The 18742-nt window shown below is 48.4% G+C and overlaps 3 protein-coding genes and 1 long non-coding RNA gene across 6 annotated transcripts; 2 read left to right on the top strand and 2 right to left on the bottom strand.

Annotated features, from left to right (window-relative positions):
- On the bottom strand, positions 1-1381 carry MRPS2 (mitochondrial ribosomal protein S2). 2 transcript variants are annotated; one of them, XM_079324281.1, is made up of 4 exons: positions 1265-1381; positions 1059-1166; positions 815-944; positions 1-585 (listed from the first exon to the last, which is right to left on the bottom strand). In XM_079324281.1, exons 1-4 carry the CDS (start codon positions 1290-1292, stop codon positions 42-44), a joined length of 810 nt encoding a protein of 269 aa, XP_079180407.1. In that variant the 5' UTR covers positions 1293-1381; the 3' UTR covers positions 1-41. The 2 variants fall into 2 exon arrangements, with proteins under 2 accessions (XP_079180407.1, XP_079180408.1); XM_079324282.1 differs by having other exon boundaries at positions 1059-1163; positions 1265-1307.
- A 65-nt stretch (positions 1382-1446) lies between these two features.
- Positions 1447-2996, top strand: PIERCE1 (piercer of microtubule wall 1; the record flags this gene model as incomplete). The annotated part of the gene is made up of 3 exons (XM_079324291.1): positions 1447-1595; positions 1667-1745; positions 2796-2996. Exons 1-3 carry the CDS (start codon positions 1531-1533, stop codon positions 2994-2996), a joined length of 345 nt encoding a protein of 114 aa, XP_079180417.1. The 5' UTR covers positions 1447-1530.
- A 155-nt stretch (positions 2997-3151) lies between these two features.
- PPP1R26 (protein phosphatase 1 regulatory subunit 26) lies at positions 3152-14268 on the bottom strand. Of its 2 annotated transcripts, XM_079324581.1 has the most exons (3): positions 14081-14268; positions 7481-11491; positions 3154-3826 (listed from the first exon to the last, which is right to left on the bottom strand). In XM_079324581.1, exons 2-3 carry the CDS (start codon positions 11428-11430, stop codon positions 3757-3759), a joined length of 4020 nt encoding a protein of 1339 aa, XP_079180707.1. In that variant the 5' UTR covers positions 11431-11491; positions 14081-14268; the 3' UTR covers positions 3154-3756. The 2 variants fall into 2 exon arrangements, with proteins under 2 accessions (XP_079180708.1, XP_079180707.1); XM_079324582.1 differs by lacking the exon at positions 14081-14268 and having other exon boundaries at positions 3152-3826; positions 7481-11465.
- A 166-nt stretch (positions 14269-14434) lies between these two features.
- On the top strand, positions 14435-15710 carry LOC306811052. The gene is made up of 2 exons (XR_013776595.1): positions 14435-14805; positions 15380-15710. It is a non-coding gene; the product is annotated as an uncharacterized lncRNA (long non-coding RNA).
- Positions 15711-18742: the final 3032 nt, after the last annotated feature.

Genomic DNA, 18742 nt, shown 5'->3' on the forward strand with positions numbered 1-18742 from the left:
TCCCAGGGAATAACTGGAGCAGATCCCATTATCTGAGGGCTCTATTTGCCCTCAGCTTTGCTCCTCAGCTCCTCCGCAGCCTCGCTGTGCCTCCTCTTATCCTTGGCACGGACGATGGTCATCCTGAAGAGCTTGCAGTAGAGCTCCACGGCCGCGGGGCTGTCATCATTGCCGGGAATGGGGTAGGAGATCAAGCAGGGGTTGCAGTTCGTGTCCACCACCCCGACCGTGGGGATGTTCATCTTGGCCGCGTCGCGGATGGCCACGTGCGGCTCGAAGACGTTGTTGAGGGTGCTGAGGAAGACGAGCAGGTCGGGCAGGCGGACGCCGGGGCCGAACTGGATGTGGGCGTTGGTGAGGAGCCCGCCCTGCCAGTAGCGGGTGTGCGCGTACTCCCCGCACGCCCGCGCCGTGCTCTCGACCAGGTGGCAGAACTGGCGCTTGCGGCTGACGAACAGGATGATGCCCCCGCGGTAGGCGACGTGGGCAGTGAAGTTGAGGGCCAGCTGCAGGTGCTGCATGGTCTGATCCAGGTCGATGATGTCCTGGTCCAGGCGGCAGCCGAAGATGTAGGGCTCCATGAACCTGCGGGGGCGGCGGGAGGGTGGCACAGGGGACATGGGATGGGGCATGTGGGCACTGAGCGTTTCTGGATGTGTGGAACCATCCCGGGTTCCTGCTCCTGGCTGATACCAGGGGCTCACACCTTCTCAGTGCCCACACTGGGGGTATCCCTGTAACCTGTGTGGGCAGTCCCAGGCTCAGACCAATCCAAAAATGTGGTCCGGGGAAGCATTCCTGATGCACCACTCACCTGTGCCGACATCCCTTTTTGTGCCCCAGGTGCACCCGAGCATCAAAGAGATCTTTCAGGGTGAAGAGCTCCTTGACATTGAAGAAGTCGGGGTGGCGGAGAGGCTCGGTCAGCAGCTTGTCATCCTCAGCTGAGAGAGGGGAACAAACAATCACTGTGTTCGTGGGGACTCCACAGTGACACCACGGGCATCACTCAAGGGGCGGGATGCCAGGGCTGCAGTGCCCGGCTCTGGGGCACTCACCGCGGGGCCGGCTGCCAGCCGGGACCGGGACCGGGACCGGGACCGGGACCGGGACCGGGACCGGGACCGGGACCGGGACCGGGACCGTGCTGTAGAACCGCGGGGCTGCTGCGGGAGAGAAACACGCGGGTCACACGGGTGGGCTGGGGCGAACCGAACCGAACCGAACCGAACCGAACCGAGCCGATCCGAGCCGCGGCGCTCACCCGCCCGCAGGAGCCGCAGCACCGCCATGGGCACGGAGGATGAGGAGGAGCGGGGGAAGGTCAGCGGCGCTTTCCGCTTCCTGCGGGGCGGAGCGCAGCGCAGCGCGGCGCGCTCCCCGCGCTACCCGGGCTCCCCGCGCTGCCCGGGCTCCCCGCGCTCCCCGCGCTGCCCGGGCTCCCCGCGCTCCCCGCGCTGCCCGCGGCGGTTGCTCGCCCCGCTCCCCTCCCTCCGCCGTTCGCTAACGCTCCGTGCCCTCGGCCCGGCCATGTCCGGCCACAGCCCGGGCGTTCCCCGGCGCTTCCAGGAGCTGACGCTGTGCCGCGGGTACGGGTGAGCGCAGCCCCGGGCGGGCGCGGCTCCGGGCGCGGCGCTGCCCGCGCTACCCGTGTGTGTCCCCGCAGGCCGCCCCCGGCTCACCCCCGCTTCAGGACCGCCAGCCAGAGCTACGGCAGCAGGGCCCCCACCGTGCACGAGCTGCCGGTACGTGGGACCGGGGCCGTTATAAACACGAGTCTCCATATTCGGCAAAATTTAGATTCGTGTATGATAATATACATATTATATGTATATATTAATGATGTAATATATTAATGTATAAATACATTATTAATATGTAGAATGTATTCATGTATAAATACATTATTAATATGTATGTATGTAATAATAATGTATATGAAATGTAGATTTATTGTATATAGACACAGCAAGCAGCGCTGGGGAAAATGTGAGGGGTCACCGCCCACTCCACGCTTCCACCCAGCCTGGTGTGCAGCTCCTTTTTTATGGTGTAGTAATCAATAATTGCTATTTTTTCGTTGTTGTAATTCTGCAAGGTAAGCAGTGGTGGGCAAAGAAAGTTCCAAAGTTCCGTGGGACAGCTCTTGGGACAATTGGTCATGGAACCATCTGGTCTGGGGAGATAAAAACCAGAAGTGGGAAGTCTGATCCTTAGCAGATAGTTTGTGATTGATCACACAAAGGCAGGAAATCTGATTCTGCAAAAACCTTTCAGACTATGGAAAAACCCCTTTTTTCTTTTGTTACAAACTGGTACCCTTTATCTAGGCCCATGTTCCTTTTTTTTTTTAATTTTAATTTTTCCAAGTATTCTGGTTTATACAAACTCCAAAACTTCTATGCTTAACACGAATCTTTTATCAATTATCACACATCTCAAACACTCTCCCCTCCCCTTTCCTTGCTGCCTGCAGAACTCCTTCCACACAATGTCGCACAAGTTTTAATTTTTTTAATTTAATTTAAGATTATACAAACTCCAAAACTTCTATGCTTAACACAAATCTTTCATCAATTATCACACATCTCAAACACTCTCCCCTCCCCTTTTCTCACCACCTGCAGACCTCCTTCCACACCATGCCGCGCAAATTTTAATTTTAATTTTAATTTTAATTTTAATTTTTTTCCAAGTTTATACAAACTCCAAAACTTCTATGATTAATCTTTTCTCAATTATCACACAATTATTTTGGCATCTCAAACACTCTCCCCTTTTCTCACCACCTGCAGACCTCCTTCCACACCATGCCTCACAAGTTTTCGGATCACCTGAGCAGCAGCGGCATGTACAGGAACAACAGCCTGAACACGTCCCTGGAGAAAAGCCACTGCACAGGCTCTGACACCTTCATCACCTCCTATGAGCACCTGGATTTCCACCCCAGCTACAACCCCAGCGGCCCCTCGCACTGCAGGGACCAGCCACCCTAACTCAGGCACCCCTTCATAATTAAAGGTGGTTTTGTGTGTGTTATGTAGCTGGTGTGAAGCTTTTTATCTCATTTATTTAGAATTTAAATTTATCTCCGCTCCTCTGTCATTAATTATCTTGCCTCATGTAGCACATTGCATTAAAAATTGAGATCTAAATTGTTGCTCTGCTGTTTAATGAATAATCAGTCTGCGAGTTTTCCAGAGGTATTCATTAACTCTTTTTGGATTTCTTTTTTGGTAGAAAGTTCACATTTCTGCTCTCTCAAAACGATGAAGTTTTAAGAAATTACTCAAATAATAACAAGGAATCAAAAATAAGATTTTTTTTTTAAGTTTTATTTAAAGAATTGTAGGTACAGGCAAAGAAACTGCATCTGTTGGACAGTGACTGCACTGAAAGAACACCTGAACATTTTTGGTTTAAAAATGAATTTTTAAGAGAAACTACTCTGCCTGTTTATGGATGAGAAACAGTCCCACCTTACATGTGTAACATAACACTAAAAATGAGCATAATATTATTCAAACTGTTTGCTAAAAATATAAATAATGAGTTTAACATTATGTCCAAACACCACTGCAATTGATATTCTTCACGTGTCAGAAATATTCCCTGTTTGTGATAAGAGCTGGATAAATATCCCTCTGCTGCAAACACCCCAATAAATTGGAACAGAGAAATAAACTGGGCAGAAATGGGTCTGAAAAGTTAACATTTCAAAGATTTAACATCTGAAAATAAATAATCAACCCTCTTTCATTTGCTGTGATTCTCATATGAGACTCTAGACAACAGCTTGAGCTTCTTAGAACTTCCCTTTCTTCTCCTGAAATAAGAAAATAACAAAGTGCTGATCAATAGAAATAGTTGTGACAATTTTACATGTATTTTTATCCACAGATTTTTCTGCAGGTGGCATAATTTAGGGATAAGGCTGCCTCTTAAAAATATAAACAGTGTGGATTCTGTCACATGTGTTCCCACTCCCTCTGAAAACACCCACCTCTTATTTCTTGCCTCAATTTCTTCCCTTTTAATTTTATTCTTGAAACCAGTTCCTTTGAAGAGTTTGCCTCACAGTGTATCTAAGTGTTCAGAGGTTGGACCAAATACACTTTTTTTAAAAGAAACACCTGTACAAATTCAAAATAGCATCCTAAAAATGGCTCATTTTACCACTCAGGATCTACCTGAAACAATCTACTCTGTCTTTTGAAAGGAAGATTTTCACATTTGCAGATAAAATTATATGAGGCTGAAGGGATGAACAATTAAAAAGCTTCAACATTAATAAAATAAAAGAGGGCAGGGATGGTGTGTTCCTGTATGAACAGCAGCTGCATGTCAAAACACATGTTCCTAAATTAGCAGCAAAAAAATGGGAATAAAAAATTAAGGGAGTTCTTGTTGTCCTTTGAGGATCCTTGAATATTGCTCCCAAAACACCCAAAACCAGTCATTGGGGTAAAAAATGAAGCAATAAATCTCTTTTTAGATTTATCTGACAGCTGTGGTTTAATCTGACAGCAGTGGTTTAATCACTTAATATCTAAATTAACAATTTTTGTGCTCTGACTGGAAAGAAAAATTAGCATTGTGTATTTAAAGAAAAATATGAAGGGCAGCTTTACAAGCTTTAGCAGAGCTGAGTTTATGGCTCCATGTATCTACTGCAAGAAGGGATTAATTGGAGGGAAAAAGAGTTTTCTGGACACTGCCCAGAGCTGGCACTGGGGTGACAGGGCTGTGCCCACTCTGTGCCCTCCTGGGGCTGTCATGGGCACTATAACAGGAAATAAAATCTGATTTTGGAGCTGCTTTTATGCAGATCCAGCCTTGAGAGGTTTGTGCTGCAGTCCCTGGGTACCACATGTGGAGGTTTATTGCCACTCAGTATAATCTCTTTTATTCCCCAGCCTGGTCAGTGATGTCTAGAAGGATTTTTTATTGCTCCAAACCACCAGAATTCTCTTTTCTGAACAAATGATGAGAACTGGGCTGGGATGAGGAACTGCCACTGGAACCTTCCAATTCCAGAATTGCTCCTTGACACACATTTCATTATCCAAGGAAAGATTCCATTTCTTGACCACAAACACCAGTGGGGTTCTGCTACCACAAGCACCACTCTCACCACCCAAAAGCCACCCTTTTGTAATCTGTAAATTCTCCTCTTTCATTTTCTGTTATAAATAATTAATGGCATCCTCAGTCAGGAGGGAAAAAAGAGAGAACACAAAAATTATTACTCAAGATGATGACACAAACCATAGGAGAACTCCAGTTTCATGGTCCATGGACAGAACCCCATTTATTAAACATTAGAAACTCAGCAATGTACACCAGTTCCTATATACAAATCAAGTTCATCAATTAAAAAAAAAAAAAAAAAAAAAGTGCTGTTTGAAATCAGTTTTTATTTAAAGCACAAGGTAACTGGAATTGCAGTTGAACTGGGAGTGAATCAGGTGATACTGAGGACACAGACACAGCAATAGGGGCACGAGACACCTTTGAAGTCTTAATGTGGATTTACTGAAAACTTTTGAGGAGAAACATTCAGCTTTTTATACAAACAGTACAGAGTGCTTCCAACATCTCTAGGAAAATTCAGTGTACAGTTTAATCCTTTTAAAGCAAGGTACTTGGAAAACTTCTAGTTTAAAATACCAGCCTATTGACCTATTCAAACAAAAGGCTCAAATCCTGCAACGGAATCAAGGCAGAGCAAAAGATAAACCTATGGAGAGGGAGTGCAGGCACTGAGCTAAGGAAAACCAACATTTCCAAGGTATCCTACCACAAAATGGAGATGAGCTACCACACTGACCTTCAAACAACCTGGCCAACCAACCCCAGGGCTACAAAAAAGGGGCTGGACAGTCAGAAATGCCAAATGAGCACTAGAAACATGTTTCAAACGCAGCTGCACCACAGCATGAACACACCAAGGATGTTTATTTCTCGACATGCCACAGTTACTACTCTATGCTACACCGTGTTCTGCCCACATTCTGCATCACAGCAGGGACACCGGGGGATTCTGGATCCAGCCTCGGCTGCTTTTGCTCCCTTTTGCAAGTTTAAGGCCAGCCTGGAGGAAGATTCCTGAAGTGACCGAGAAACAAAGTGATGCTAAGTGGTGGTTTGGCTGAGAGAAGTTCTGCAGAAGAGCAGACAAAGAGAATATCAGATCAATTCACAGGGACAAGATGTGAGAACAAACTTCTCCAAGGACTCGACGACACAAAAACGAAAATGAAAAGAGCCAACAGCTCCAATTTACACCTTTTGAATTTGCAGCGAAACCAGTGTGGGGGCACTTTTTGTGTGTGTGTGATGTCAATGTGCTACTTCAATCCCGTTGAAAGTCAGTACAAATAAAAAGATAGTAGTGAAAAATTGCTTTATTCTGGCTGCTGGAAACGGAGGCAGAGAAAAAGCCTGAAGAAAGAACAGTGCTGAAAATATCCGTGGCTGAAAAAATCCGTTTGTGTTGTGACTTCCTACAGCAAACCCAGCTTTGCTTTATTGCACCAAAATTGTCAGTGAAAAGTTCACAGAAATGTAACATTTAAAAAAAAAAACACTTCTGAAAAAGGAAAGTTAAGGGCACTCAGTTCCAGAAAGTTCATACAGGGAACCAAAAGCCATCTCTGGGTAACTGCAGGGCATCAAAATGAGAGTTGAGGAATTGTTTCAGCCCTGCAGGCCCGACAGTACAGAAATCCAGGGAAATCCAGGGAAATCATCTTGTGTGAACAGACACACTCCTTCACTTGTCTTGGACTGCAATTGTGCTTGGAATCAGCTGTTAGCAGGAGGTTCTGGGTATGCAGAAGCAGTGCTGAGATCACTTTGCACAGGAGGTGCAGACAGAGCCATCCACTTGATTTACCTGAATTTGCATTTGTCTTTTCCAGGTTGGATCTCCACACCCACAGCTGCACTCCAGCTCTGCTCAGGGACCTCATCCCACAGTCCTCAGGCTGGGAAAACTGAGCTCCCAGCAAAAGCCACCCCCCAGGATTGTCCTGAGGCAGCTCAGGTGTGGCCAGTGTCAGATCTGCATTGCAATCCAAGGATCTCCTAACAGGCTCCCAAATCACTTCTGTGCAGCAAACGGGTTTCCCTTTCAGAGACAATTAGAGGCCTCATAATTTAAAGTGTGATTAGCCAATATCTTATCTACAGTAACTACAGCATCCTGGAGGAATGCAAGCCCTAAAAATCATTATAAAAAATATTTCCTTAGAGCACTTTAAATAATTTACAAAAATCTACAAAAGCTACGAATGTCTATCTGTGATATCCCTGTTAAATAGAATTATTTTCACATTAGTGTGTGTATGATGTACAGGTATCAGCATCTCCTACTGCCTCTTCTTTTCTGTCTCAAGCTTTATCAAGGTAATTACAATCACAGTTATTTTATAAAAAGACTGCTAGTGTCAAAAAAAAAAAAAAAAAAATTACTTACATATTTGAAACCTTTTTTTCCAAGAGGGAACCTGGGCAGTCCCCTGCAGGTAGGTCAGTAAATTTTGCACAGGTTTTGGTTAAAAAATCCTGCCCTTGGTGTACTTCACTAGCAGCTTCCCTGTTCTGCAGGACAGGTATTTTTCCTTCCATTTTAGAGATGGACACCTGAATTTCTTCCTGCCTGTCATCTTTTTCTTCCTTAATGCACATCTGCACACTGTTATCTGCACATGCTCCTCCACCATTATGCACTGCTGCTGCTGTCACATTGAATTCCTGCCTTGGGCAAGCTAAACTTGGATCTGGCCTCTTGTGCAGCTGGTTATTCCCTGCCTTACTGCCCACCTGAGCACTCTGCTGAGCTGGCTCTCTGCTGACTTTATCTGCTTTTCCCACACTGCACCCAGGGTGTGGGGGATCTGCAGTGGAGTCAGCCCAGCTGCCTTGCTGGATATCTCCTTCCTTGATGCACATCTGGGTGTTCTCAGCTCTGCAGGCTCCTCTGCAAACCTTATCAGCTTTTCCTGCTGCCACACTCTGCTCCTGTGAGGGGAGGCTGGAGTGGGACTGATCCCCTGGAGCATCAGCCTTCCTGCAACCCTCAGCTGTCTCTTTGAGACACTCAGCTCCTGCACAGGTTTCTGCTACATGGGGATTCACCCCTTCCACAGTGAGTTTCTGAGAAGAACTGGGTGCTTTTATTGCTGGTGTAATTTTCCCACTAAATTCACCTTTTGGAGAGGGGTTAAGTACATCTGTGTCCTGGGAAGCTGCCTCCATTCCCAAGGCACTGCTCTGGGTGAGCAAACCCTCAGCTTTCTGCTTTTTGTTCAAAAGCATCATTTTCTTCCTGTCCCGGGCGTATTTCAAACCTGCAATAAATTTACTTGAGATTTTCAGTTGGAAGGTATTCTTCCTTTTAGATCTGGGCTTTGCATTCATGACTTTTCTTACTTTGCAGCCTTCATTTCTGCTGGGTTTTGGGGGCTCAGTGTTATGGACATTCCTTTTACCTGCTGCATTCCCAGGTAACTCCCCAGCAGCATCTCTGACCCCCCCCAGTCCTTGCTTAGCTTTTGACTGACCAGTAGTAGGAACATTCTCTGCAGAGGAAGCACATTTTCCACTGCCAGCTAACATTGCACTTTTCCCTTCTGTTCTCTGAGAGTTCTTCACCTCCTCAGTTTGCTGAGCTACCTCAGTCTTTTTACTCTGACCTAGCAAGAGGTCCATCTCATTTTCCACTGCCTGCTGCTTTGCTTTTCCTTTGTTACCAGTTTGTTTGGTCGTTCTGAATAGGTCCAGACTTGCATCACCTTTTTGCATCTCTAAGTTGCTTGCAGAGTCTTTAGCCTTTTCTGCCAAAAACCTCCTGATTTCTTGCTCGATGCTGTCATCACTGTCCACTGAGCTGCTGTCACTGGCATCTGACACAGCTGGGAAAGCACATTTTCTGTTCTTAGCCCCTCTCTGGTTTGAAACTGGTTTGGGTTTATTGCCTTTTTTAAGCTGTAAGTTAAACTCCAGGTTTTTCACTGTTTCTGGCTTGTCATTGGGAAGTTTGGTGTTGTCTGGGGGGTTCCTGACTGCATTCTCCTTCACAGCTTTCTTAGGTTTTGAGAGGCAGCTTTTCAGCAGTGAGGGACTTTTACATTTCCACTCGTTCTGTTGGAGGTTACTGAATTCATCCAGCAGCTGAGTTTCTGTCTCACTGAATCTGACTTTCTTCTTGCACTGAGCCTTCTGATCCTTGGATTTCTTCTTTAACTTCCTTTTAGACCGTAACAGGTCCTTGATAGCACTGTCCAGGTCCTCATCACTGTCCAGAGAGCTGCTCTCATCACCTGACCCCTCCCTCTCTGGGGTTTGCACAGGGATTTTTTTAGGTTTTCTTGTGCTGCTCTGAACCTGCAGAAAAGGGTTCACAGAGTCCAAAGCCACACATCTGCTGCCATCAGAGCCAGACAATTTGGGAGCCATCAGCTGCTGCTGCTTTGAGTCTTTATTACTCTGAGCATCCTGGAGTTCTGAGGGGTTGCTCAGGGCACACTCCTCTTGGAGAACAGGGATTTTGGAATTGTTACCTGGCTGGAAAAGTCCTGTCTCCAGCTGTTCAGGTACTTTTGACCCCCCTTGTTTTGCTGCTCTGCCTTCCCTTTTAAGTCTCCTTTTCCGACTCAGGGATAATTTCAGTGTTTTGGGCAGAGCAGGCTCAAGGGTCCTGGTGAGACTGTTTGGATCAGAAGGCAAAGGCATCTGCTTGGAGTGTGACAGGCTGGGAGGTTTTGTTCCAAGGTTTTCTGACTGTGCTTTCAGAGCCAAAAAAGCCCTGATTTCTTGCTCTATGCTGTCATCACTGTCCACATGGCTGCTGTCACTTTCACAACGGGAGGAAGAGAGAAGCTGGGGAGAAAAGAAGGAGTCTGCAGTGAGGGATTTGTTGTCACTTCCCATTTGGGATGGCATGATTGTTTTGGAAATATCCAGGATAGCTTCTGCACACATGAGTTCTGCAGATGTGTCAGCTCTGCAAGAGGCCTGCAATGTGAGCTCACAGGCAGCAATCTTGTTTTCTGGAAGTGCAAAATGTCTGGCTTTTTTCAGTGGTTTAAACAGCTTATTAAAGTCATTGCTGGTGCTTTCTAATCGTGTTGACTTGGAATTAATTTCTTTTCTCTTGTTGCTTATAGGGTTTTTATGGATTTCTGGTGAGGCACTTTTCGTGGAGCTAATTGTCAGGCTGGCAGAAATGTCTGCCATACCCTTTGGATCAAATTGTTCCCTCTGCAAAGGGACACAGTTTGCTGCATGACCTGCCTCTCTCCTGATTTTCTCCAGCTGGTAAAGCTGAATGGCTTCTTCAATGCCATCATCACTGCTCGAGTCAGATGTGTGCATGCTCTCCTTGACAAGTGCTTCTCTTGGCTCCCAGTAATGAGCTCCACTTCCCTCTTTCTGCTCCATGAGCCAGGGCTGGCTGGCAGTGGCCATTTCTAGATATGCTTGGTTCACCTGGCTGAAATCACTGGTCTCTGCTTGGATTTTTGACTGCAAACACTTGGACTGGGCGCTGGATTTCTGCAGCTTGGGATGGTGTCTCAGGAGCAGTGCATTACAACCTTGCTTTATAGCACCACAGTTTGTTCTGTTTGTTGCTTCTTTGTTGCATTTCAGGACAGACCTCACGCGGGAATCTTTTTTCTCCTCCTCGGTAACACATTTACTAATTTCTTGCTGCTTCTTCTCATTGAGGAACTGCACTATTTCAGCTTGTATGCTCTGCTCGAAGGAGTCATCGCTGCTGATGCTCTGAGGGGAAGCAGGTTGGAGCCTTTTCCCAATTCCCAGGTGGTCAGACAGGTACTCTTCAGAGAGCATCTCAGCTTTAAATTTCACAGGGAGGAGCTTACTCGCCACTTTGTTCTGGGAGAAATCTCTTTTAAACCTTTTGTCTCTGCTGACATTCTCAGAACGCTCTGAATTCCTTGGCAACGACTGGGCACTTTTGCTTTTTGTTTTCAAGTACTCTTGGATGGCTTCCTCTATACCTCGATCCACAGAATCGTCGCTGTCAGAATCCAGCAGGAGACTCCCAAATTCTACATTCCCTTCCACTTCGCTGTCACCAGAATCCTCGGTGCAGCCACACTGGGTGTACTGAGGATGCTTCCGCAGCAAAGTGCTGCTGGGTGTGACTCTGGCACTGCTGCCTTTCTCTCCCTTCTGTCTCTTGTGCATAACACAGGCACACTCATTGTTCATACCCAGGGCAGGCTCTTGGCTTTGCAGGTTGTTGATGATCATCTGAACTTTGGCGCTCACGGCGGTTCTGGTGACGCTGCTGTCGGATTCGGGGAAGCAAACGGGGTATCTACAATTCCTTGCTGGTCCAAAGGATTCCCATTTTGTCTGAAGAGCTACCAGAGGAGGAGCATCCATAAGGAACATTCTAGCAGAGCACAGCAAAGTCCACGATGGAACAGATTTTCAGACTGGTCTCTCCTCCATCCTATAACAAAGAAAAAAAGGAAAATATTTATTAGGCGTGTGCCTTCTAGAAATTCCATGGAATAATGTTGGTAACGTAAACTGTAAATTATTAACACCAGAATAACTGTGCCAGATAATCACAGAGTTGCTCCTCAACATCACTTGAACGGGTCAATCAGTCACTACTGCCACTGGGGATAAGGCAGGACACTCATCATTTGTGGTTTGCAATATTTTCTGGCAAAATCACAACCAAATTCAGATAATTCACTTCTGAAACTCTTGCTGTGCTTTCCAGTCCTTGTTGCATGTGCTCCTAAATAATGATGCACTGCCCAGAGCCACAAAGACCCACTGTGATGGGATTCAGTGCATGGTGTGTACAATCCCCTTTGCACCAAGGTTGCTGAATACTTCCACAGAAAACTTTCTGGCAGGAGAGAAAGAAAAATTTTAAGGAATTCCTTCATAGCGGGAGTGGAGAATCCAGCAAAATTCTCTGCTTGTTGCTTCCTTTGGCAGAGCTGCCTTTTTTAAGGATCACACAGCTCAGCTTCCCAGTTTTCCAATGAAAACAGCACTGGCTGTGTCCACAAGGTGCAGGACAGGTGGATGTGGAGAAACCTGGACCATCATCTGGGATGGTGGGACACAAACCAACTCCTCCTCAGACAGCAGAGTACCCACACAATATCCCAAAACAGCTTTTAGATGTGACTTGGCATTAAACACACACAGCTGAGGGACCTGGGGCAGCTCAGAGAGAAGGAAAGGGAACTGAAACACACTGAACTCTACAGCAATAACCCCGAGACATCAGTCACCCGGCCTCACTGCAGGATAAAAGCTCTTGGCAAACACAGATCCTGGGGAGTGCACAAAAGCAGGATGAAGATTAGGAACTATTCTTTGTGTTCCAATAGGAACCACAGACAACAAAGCTTTGGCTTGTGGAAGAGTGGAAAAAGCCACCCACAAAACTCCAGCTGACAGCCAAAGAGCACACCACCTCCTCGTGGTGCCAGGAGGGTCGAAGGCTTCACCTGCAGCATCACTTGGTGGGATCAAGGGTGACAATAATTCCCAAAAACTCCAGCACTTGGGTGGCTCTTCAAGCCCAGGCTCCACACAAACACAGTGAGTCCCAACTCCAGTGGCACTGGACTCTGCCAAGGTACAGGGATACGATTTTCCCTCTGGAACCTCCCTAACCTTGCACTTGTCAATTATTCTCTAGATCTGGTTTCAAATTAATCAGTGGCATTAAATATTTTAAAGCATTAATGACTCTAAACTCTTTAAAACTTCTATTTATTTACTGAGAGGAAGGTAACAGACAACCAGGGAAGACAATTCTTCATTTCTTTTGCTTGGGCAAATATAAATTAAAAACATTTTTTCCTTGTAATAAGCAGCTAAGGATCAAAAAGACAGAAATTAGGATACCTCATTACCTTGAAGCAACGCAATTAACACACTTTAACTCCCAGCTTCATTAAAAAATAAAACCCCAACGTTTTTCCTATTAACCTATTTCCACAGTTTTCAGGGAAGGGGCAGGTGCCTTCACTATCCACATTTGGGCTGGGGGTCCTGCAAGAATTACACGGGATTGGGGTGAATTTTTGTGTGTCAGCACCCACCCAGGGCACCCATGGACACCCTGAGGGGGACATGAGGGGACACACACTGAGGGTGTGAGGGGACAGGAGGGGACACACTGAGGGTGTGAGGGGACAGGAGGGGACACACTGAGAGTGTGAGGGGACACACACTGAGGGTGTGAGGGGACATGAGGGGACACACTGAGGGTGTGAGGGGACACACACTGAGGGTGTGAGGGGACACACACTGAGGGTGTGAGGGGACATGAGGGGACACACACTGAGGGTATGAGGGGACAGGAGGGGACACTCACCAGGGTCAGTACCCAGACAAGATCTGAGGGAAAATGAGGGGACACACATCCAGAAGGGAAGGGATACCCTCTGTAACTCTGTGGGGGAAAATGAGGGGACATGAGGAGACAGTAATTCGGAGGGGCACCTACAGTGGCTGTGTGAGGGGACACCAAGGGACACCAAGCCGGGGGGCACCTACAGACGCTGAATGAGGGGACATAAAAGGCCACTAAGCCGGAGAGCACCCACAGAGCCTGTGTGAGGGGACATAAATGGACACCAAGCTGGGGGGCACACAGAGAGACTGTGTGAGGGAACATGAAGAGACACCAAACCGAGGGGCGCACACAGATGCTATATGAGGGGACATGAAGGACACTAAGCCGGAGAGCAACCACAGAGGCTGTGTGAGGGGACATGAAGGGGACACCAAGCCGGGGGGCACACACAGACACCGCATGAGGGGACACGAGGGCACCCCCAGCTCGGGGAGCACTCCGGCGGCGCTCTGGCGAGCCCCCCACCCCCGAGGGCCGCCCGCAGCCGCCGCCCGCGGGACCCCCGCGGGGCGCCGCGCCCGCTGCCCGCGGCCGGCCGGGCCCTGCCCGAGCCGCCATGGCTCCCCCTTCCCGCCTTCCGCCGCCCCGGCCCTGGGCCCGGGCCTCCCTCGGCCGAGCGCGGCCGCGCTCCCCCCGCCCGCCGCTCACCTGCCGAGAGGAGGCCGACAGGGGAGGACGGGGCTCGGCGGCGCCCGGGCCGGGCTGTGGGCTCCGCTCCGCCGCTGCCCGCCGCGCTGGTGCAGGGGCGGGCGGCGCTTCCTTCCCTGCCCCCGGGGAGCGGGAGGCATGCGCCGCAGGGCTCCGGCGGGGAGGCGGGGAGGGACCGCAGCGGGCCGGGGCACAAAGGCGGCGGCGGCCGCTGCCCCCGGAGCCGGCGCGGAGCTGGGCAGGGCGGCGGGAGCCCGGTAACGGCGGTAACGGAACGAGAGGGGCCCCGCGGCCAGGGCCGGGAAAACAGCGGCGCAAAGAGCGAGATTGCGCTCGGCTCGTGTCTCGGGGGGGATGATCCATCCGCTGCTTCAGAGTGCCACGCTGGGGGAAACTCAAAATACCGGCGGGATGCAACACTTGGCTGTCCCAGGCGCAAAGTTTGGGGTGCGGAAGGAGAAGTGAGGTGCAGAGAGCCAAGGCCTCTGCTTTCAGCGGCTGAAGCGGCCGGTGCTGCGGCTCCTGGAGCTGTTGGCTTGTTGCAGGTTTCACACAGCGAAACAGCAAAGTTCTAGTGCTCTAATTCATCCCTGTTTTGTTAGCGAGCGGGTTTTCCCCGAGGATACACTGCCAACCCTGTGCTATCATCCAGAGCAAGAACCAAGCCGTGGGATGCTTCCTTTGGGGACTCCCGTTTGAACCTGCTCATTGCTAAAACACACAGAGTGAGTCACAGCTCTCAGCCTGTAAATCTGCACAAGCATTTCCATTCCTCGTCTCTGGCAAGCAAAACCCCGGTGCCTCTCCCCAAGGTGCTGCCTGGTTTCGCTTTGTCCGTGTGTTTTGTTTCCCGTGGGGCTGGGACATCTGTGATGCTGCAGAGGGAATCAGCATTTTTTGGCTGGGTGTCATCAAAAATCACAGGGGAAATGCTCAGGCTGGGTGATATCAAGTGGGGAACAGCAGCTAAGGATGGTCCCAGGCTGGAAATGGGGTCACTGAGAGCTTTGCACTCTTTTTGTGCTCACTCTGTGGCATCACATCACAAAATATGGGGCTCACATATGTCGAGGAACAGATTTCCACCTGCTTTTATGCCAGAGATTTTTGTTTTGGGGAGCACGTGTATTTCTGTTCCCTTTCCTCATCTCCAGCTTCACATTTTAATTTTTTTCCTCACTCCCAGGAATCCTCTACTACCAAACCAGGTCTGACCCTGGGAAGTTGAGCAGGACCATGTTTCAAACCATCAGACACAGTTACAAACTCGTATTCGTTTATCTCTTGCTCTTACAACAGATAAAACAGAGCCGATAAGACATTTGCCTGTGTGTTCTTGTCCCTGGGATATGTAACATGCTTTTATGTTCTGATCTGGCTCGCTTGAACGAGACTGCTGAAAACAGCACAGCCAGCATCTGTGTGCAGGAGGAAACAATGGACTTGCTTTTCCTTCACTGCAGAATTGCAGCCTGGAGGTGAGGAAACTTTGCTTCGCTCACCATATTCCTCCCTAATGCCTCGGCGGAGGAAAGAAAGGGCTCTTGTATTCATGTATCCTCCCGGGCCAAGTCAATTTACATGTGAATGCACTTTTAAAATAAAATTAAAGTCAAAGCTGCGGCCAGAAGCCTGATAAATGTTTTGTGCACATGCAGTTGCTTGGGAGGGGGGAGGCTGCTGCTGCTGGAGAGCTCTGCTGTCCCCAGCCGAGGTGGCATTTGTGGCTCTGTGTGCCACTTGTACTTGAAAGAAGAGCAGAGCCTCTCCCCGGGGCGATTTGTCTTCCTGATCCCTGATCCTGGCGGAAATGAGAGCAGTTGTCCCTGTCCCTGCTGGACAGATGACAAAGTCACCAGCACTAATTGGACCCGTCGTTAGAACGGCTGCAATGGCAGGGGAACGTTCGCGTTTCCAAAATGAAACATCTCCCCCGGCCTCCGGATCTGCTGCTGCTCTTTGCAAGGATAGGTGCTCATTACAGGTGCCTCTGCATACCTCAGAGCCTGAAATCAGAGCTCAGGTGATGGCTTTTTATTATTTTTTTTTTCCCAGCGAGAGAAAGGACAAGATTAAAACCAAATTAGCAGGAAGGAAAAGACTCACCTGGCAGATTTTGTTATCGGGTAACCTGTGGCTTTATGGCCAATTAATATTCCTGCATGGTGCTATGTTAAAGCACCAGCCATGTCTGCTGTGCTGCTGTTTTTTGGGAATATGGGTCACAACTGATGCTGGCTGAGGGCACATCCATGTCTGGGGCAGGAGGGAAGCTGATAACCTCAGATTCCACAAACTCTTTCCTCTGTTTGGGGCAGTTTTGCATTCCCTGAGCACCTCTTTGGGTTTCTGGGTCAAAATTGATTTACACCAGCACAATCCTGCTGTGACCATTGAGGTTTTTTAGGAAAAAAACAGCAGAGAAAGGAGGTGGATGGATCCCAGTTTGATTTTCCCTCACCCTGAGTGTTTAGGGTCCATTTTTCACATGATTGCAGTGAACTTCAGGACACTCAGAGCTGGCTCTGCTCCAACACCTCCCTGCCCTGCTCAGCTCCTTCAGTCTGATCTCAGATGATTTATTAAATGGAGAACAACTGGATCATGTAGTAACATGGCAAATTGAAGAGTTTAGTTGTTATTTAATAAATGCCAAGGAGACTCATGAGGCCTTGAAGTTATAATAGAAAGATCTAATTTAGGAGAAAAAAAAAAAAAAAAAAGAAGAGAGATGCCTGTGAAAGCTGCCAGGAAGCAGCACTGGGTATTGAACATTTCTATTTACCCTCTGAATGGAACAGAGAGAGATGGTCTGAGCTTCCTTTTAGCAGAGCTGGATGCTGCCCAGGCAAGCAGCACCTGAGGCAGGAGGAGATTTAAGGGCAGTTTTTGGTGGAGCTCAGTCCTGGAAGCTGTGCTTTGTCTTGCCTTGGAACACAAGGTTGACAGGTTTTTGTAAGGAAAGAAACCAGCTGACTCCATGAAGCAAATTCAAGTGTAATTACAGCACAGAGGCAGGTTCCAGAATGCTTTTAACATTTTTGAGTCGATGCTGGTGGACTTGCCATTCATCACTGACCATTATACAAAGTGCAGCTGAAGGTCTCTGTGGGGCACAGCTCATTGCTCTGGAAGATGTCCCTTTTCCTTGTTCATTCCAAGTGTATCTGCCACAAGAACACAAAGTAAAAAACACACTTTAGTGCCAAGAGTTTTAACTGCAACCCTGACCTTTTCTTGCTACCATGTGGCAGAGACCTCTAAAATATCAAAGGAAATGACAGCCCCTCTTTCATATTCTGTACCTGGAACCTTGTAATGGTTTTTGTATGACTCATTCCTATCTAGGTTAAATGATAAATATTTCATGTTTACAATCCTGGACATGGGCCGTGTGGGCTTTTAAGAGTTTTCTTTACACAAATCCCTCCTTTCTGTCCATCTCCTCAGGCTTTGCTTGCAGGCAATGCTGTCAGGATTCCCACAAGGACACTTCCAGCTGGCTCCTGTGCTTGTCACAGTTCTGCTTGTGCCCATTAGGTGTCAGACTCTTATCAGCTCAGTCTCCAGTTCCTGGGATTTTGAGGAGAATACATGAGAATATGAGAAACCAGAGCTGCAGTGGCTTTTCTGGGATGCTGTCTTACCTGTGAGTCCCACCCAGAAATGCAAACTGGGTGCTGTGGTGCTCACTGGGCCACCAAATGGGGATTCTGTGCTGCTTTTGCCCCAGGTTTTACCAGCTGGGATTCCTCCAGAGCCACTGCTCATCCCTGGTCTGCAGAATGAGCATCCACAGGCAGCAGCTCCTGCCCCAAACCTGCCAGGTTTTGCAGCACCTTTGTGGTTTTGGCCACCTCTCACTGCATTCCTGAGGTCAGCTCTTCCCATTGCAACAGCCCCTCACACTGCTCTTGTCTCTGTGGGGTCACTGAGGTGTTGTCAGAGCAGTGACCAACCTCTTCCCACCTTGTCCATCTTCCTTTTGGGATGAGCACTTGGAGCTGAGTTTCCACCAAGCCCTGCCAGCACCACGAGTGCTCAGATATTTCCTGCACCTCAGGCCTTGGGAGCACAGCTGGACTCATGGGGATTCCTTCATGGACAGAAAGTCAGGCTTTAAAAAAACTTTTTTAATGAACCATGTGCAGTTTCCCACAGCAACACTTTGATTCCAGCCAGGATATAAACATGGGCATTTGGTGTCATGAGCTGAGGTGGCTGGTAATGAAAAGGGGTCTGTGAGCCTTAGAATGGCTTATTTAAAGGGCAGGATCAAAGATGTACCTTGGGATAGATACCTGCCCTGCTACATGAAGAAAAGCCAGAGTGAAACAGAAATGCTGTGCTCATTTAATATTTCAAAAGGAGATTGCTTTGACTTTGTTCTGCAGTTGCTGAGAGCTTTAATGGGGCAGGGGGAGGGAAAGAAAACACAACATGCTGCAGCTGCCCTCATTACTGCTTCTCTGCCTCTGCTGAGGAATCCCAGCACAGCCATGGACTTGTCCACCTGCAATTACCAGGTCCTGCATTTACAGAGTGCTTTTCCTGACCTGCTGTTCGCCCAGGAGCATCCCTGCAGCCCTCTCTGAGGCAGAAGCTGCTGGATTCCTTCTGTGGAGCAGCTCCTGATTCCCAGCAGAGCCATCCTGAGCCCCA

The sequence above is a fragment of the Erithacus rubecula genome (assembly GCF_903797595.1).
Source record: "Erithacus rubecula genome assembly, chromosome: 21".
NCBI classification, from domain to species: domain Eukaryota; kingdom Metazoa; phylum Chordata; class Aves; order Passeriformes; family Muscicapidae; genus Erithacus; species Erithacus rubecula.

Excerpts from the sequence above, each read along its gene's own strand:
- PPP1R26 (XM_079324582.1), bottom strand. The coding sequence starts at position 11,430 with ATGTTCCTTATGGATGCTCCTCCTCTGGTAGCTCTTCAGACAAAATGG. Across the intron at positions 3,827-7,480 it reads GAAAAAAAGGTTTCAAATAT|GAGAAGAAAGGGAAGTTCTA; the intron begins GTAAGTAATTTT and ends TTCTTATTTCAG.
- MRPS2 (XM_079324281.1), bottom strand. The coding sequence starts at position 1,292 with ATGGCGGTGCTGCGGCTCCTGCGGGCGG. Across the intron at positions 1,167-1,264 it reads GCTGCGGCTCCTGCGGGCGG|CAGCCCCGCGGTTCTACAGC; the intron begins GTGAGCGCCGCG and ends TCTCTCCCGCAG. Across the intron at positions 586-814 it reads AAAAAGGGATGTCGGCACAG|GTTCATGGAGCCCTACATCT; the intron begins GTGAGTGGTGCA and ends CCGCCCCCGCAG.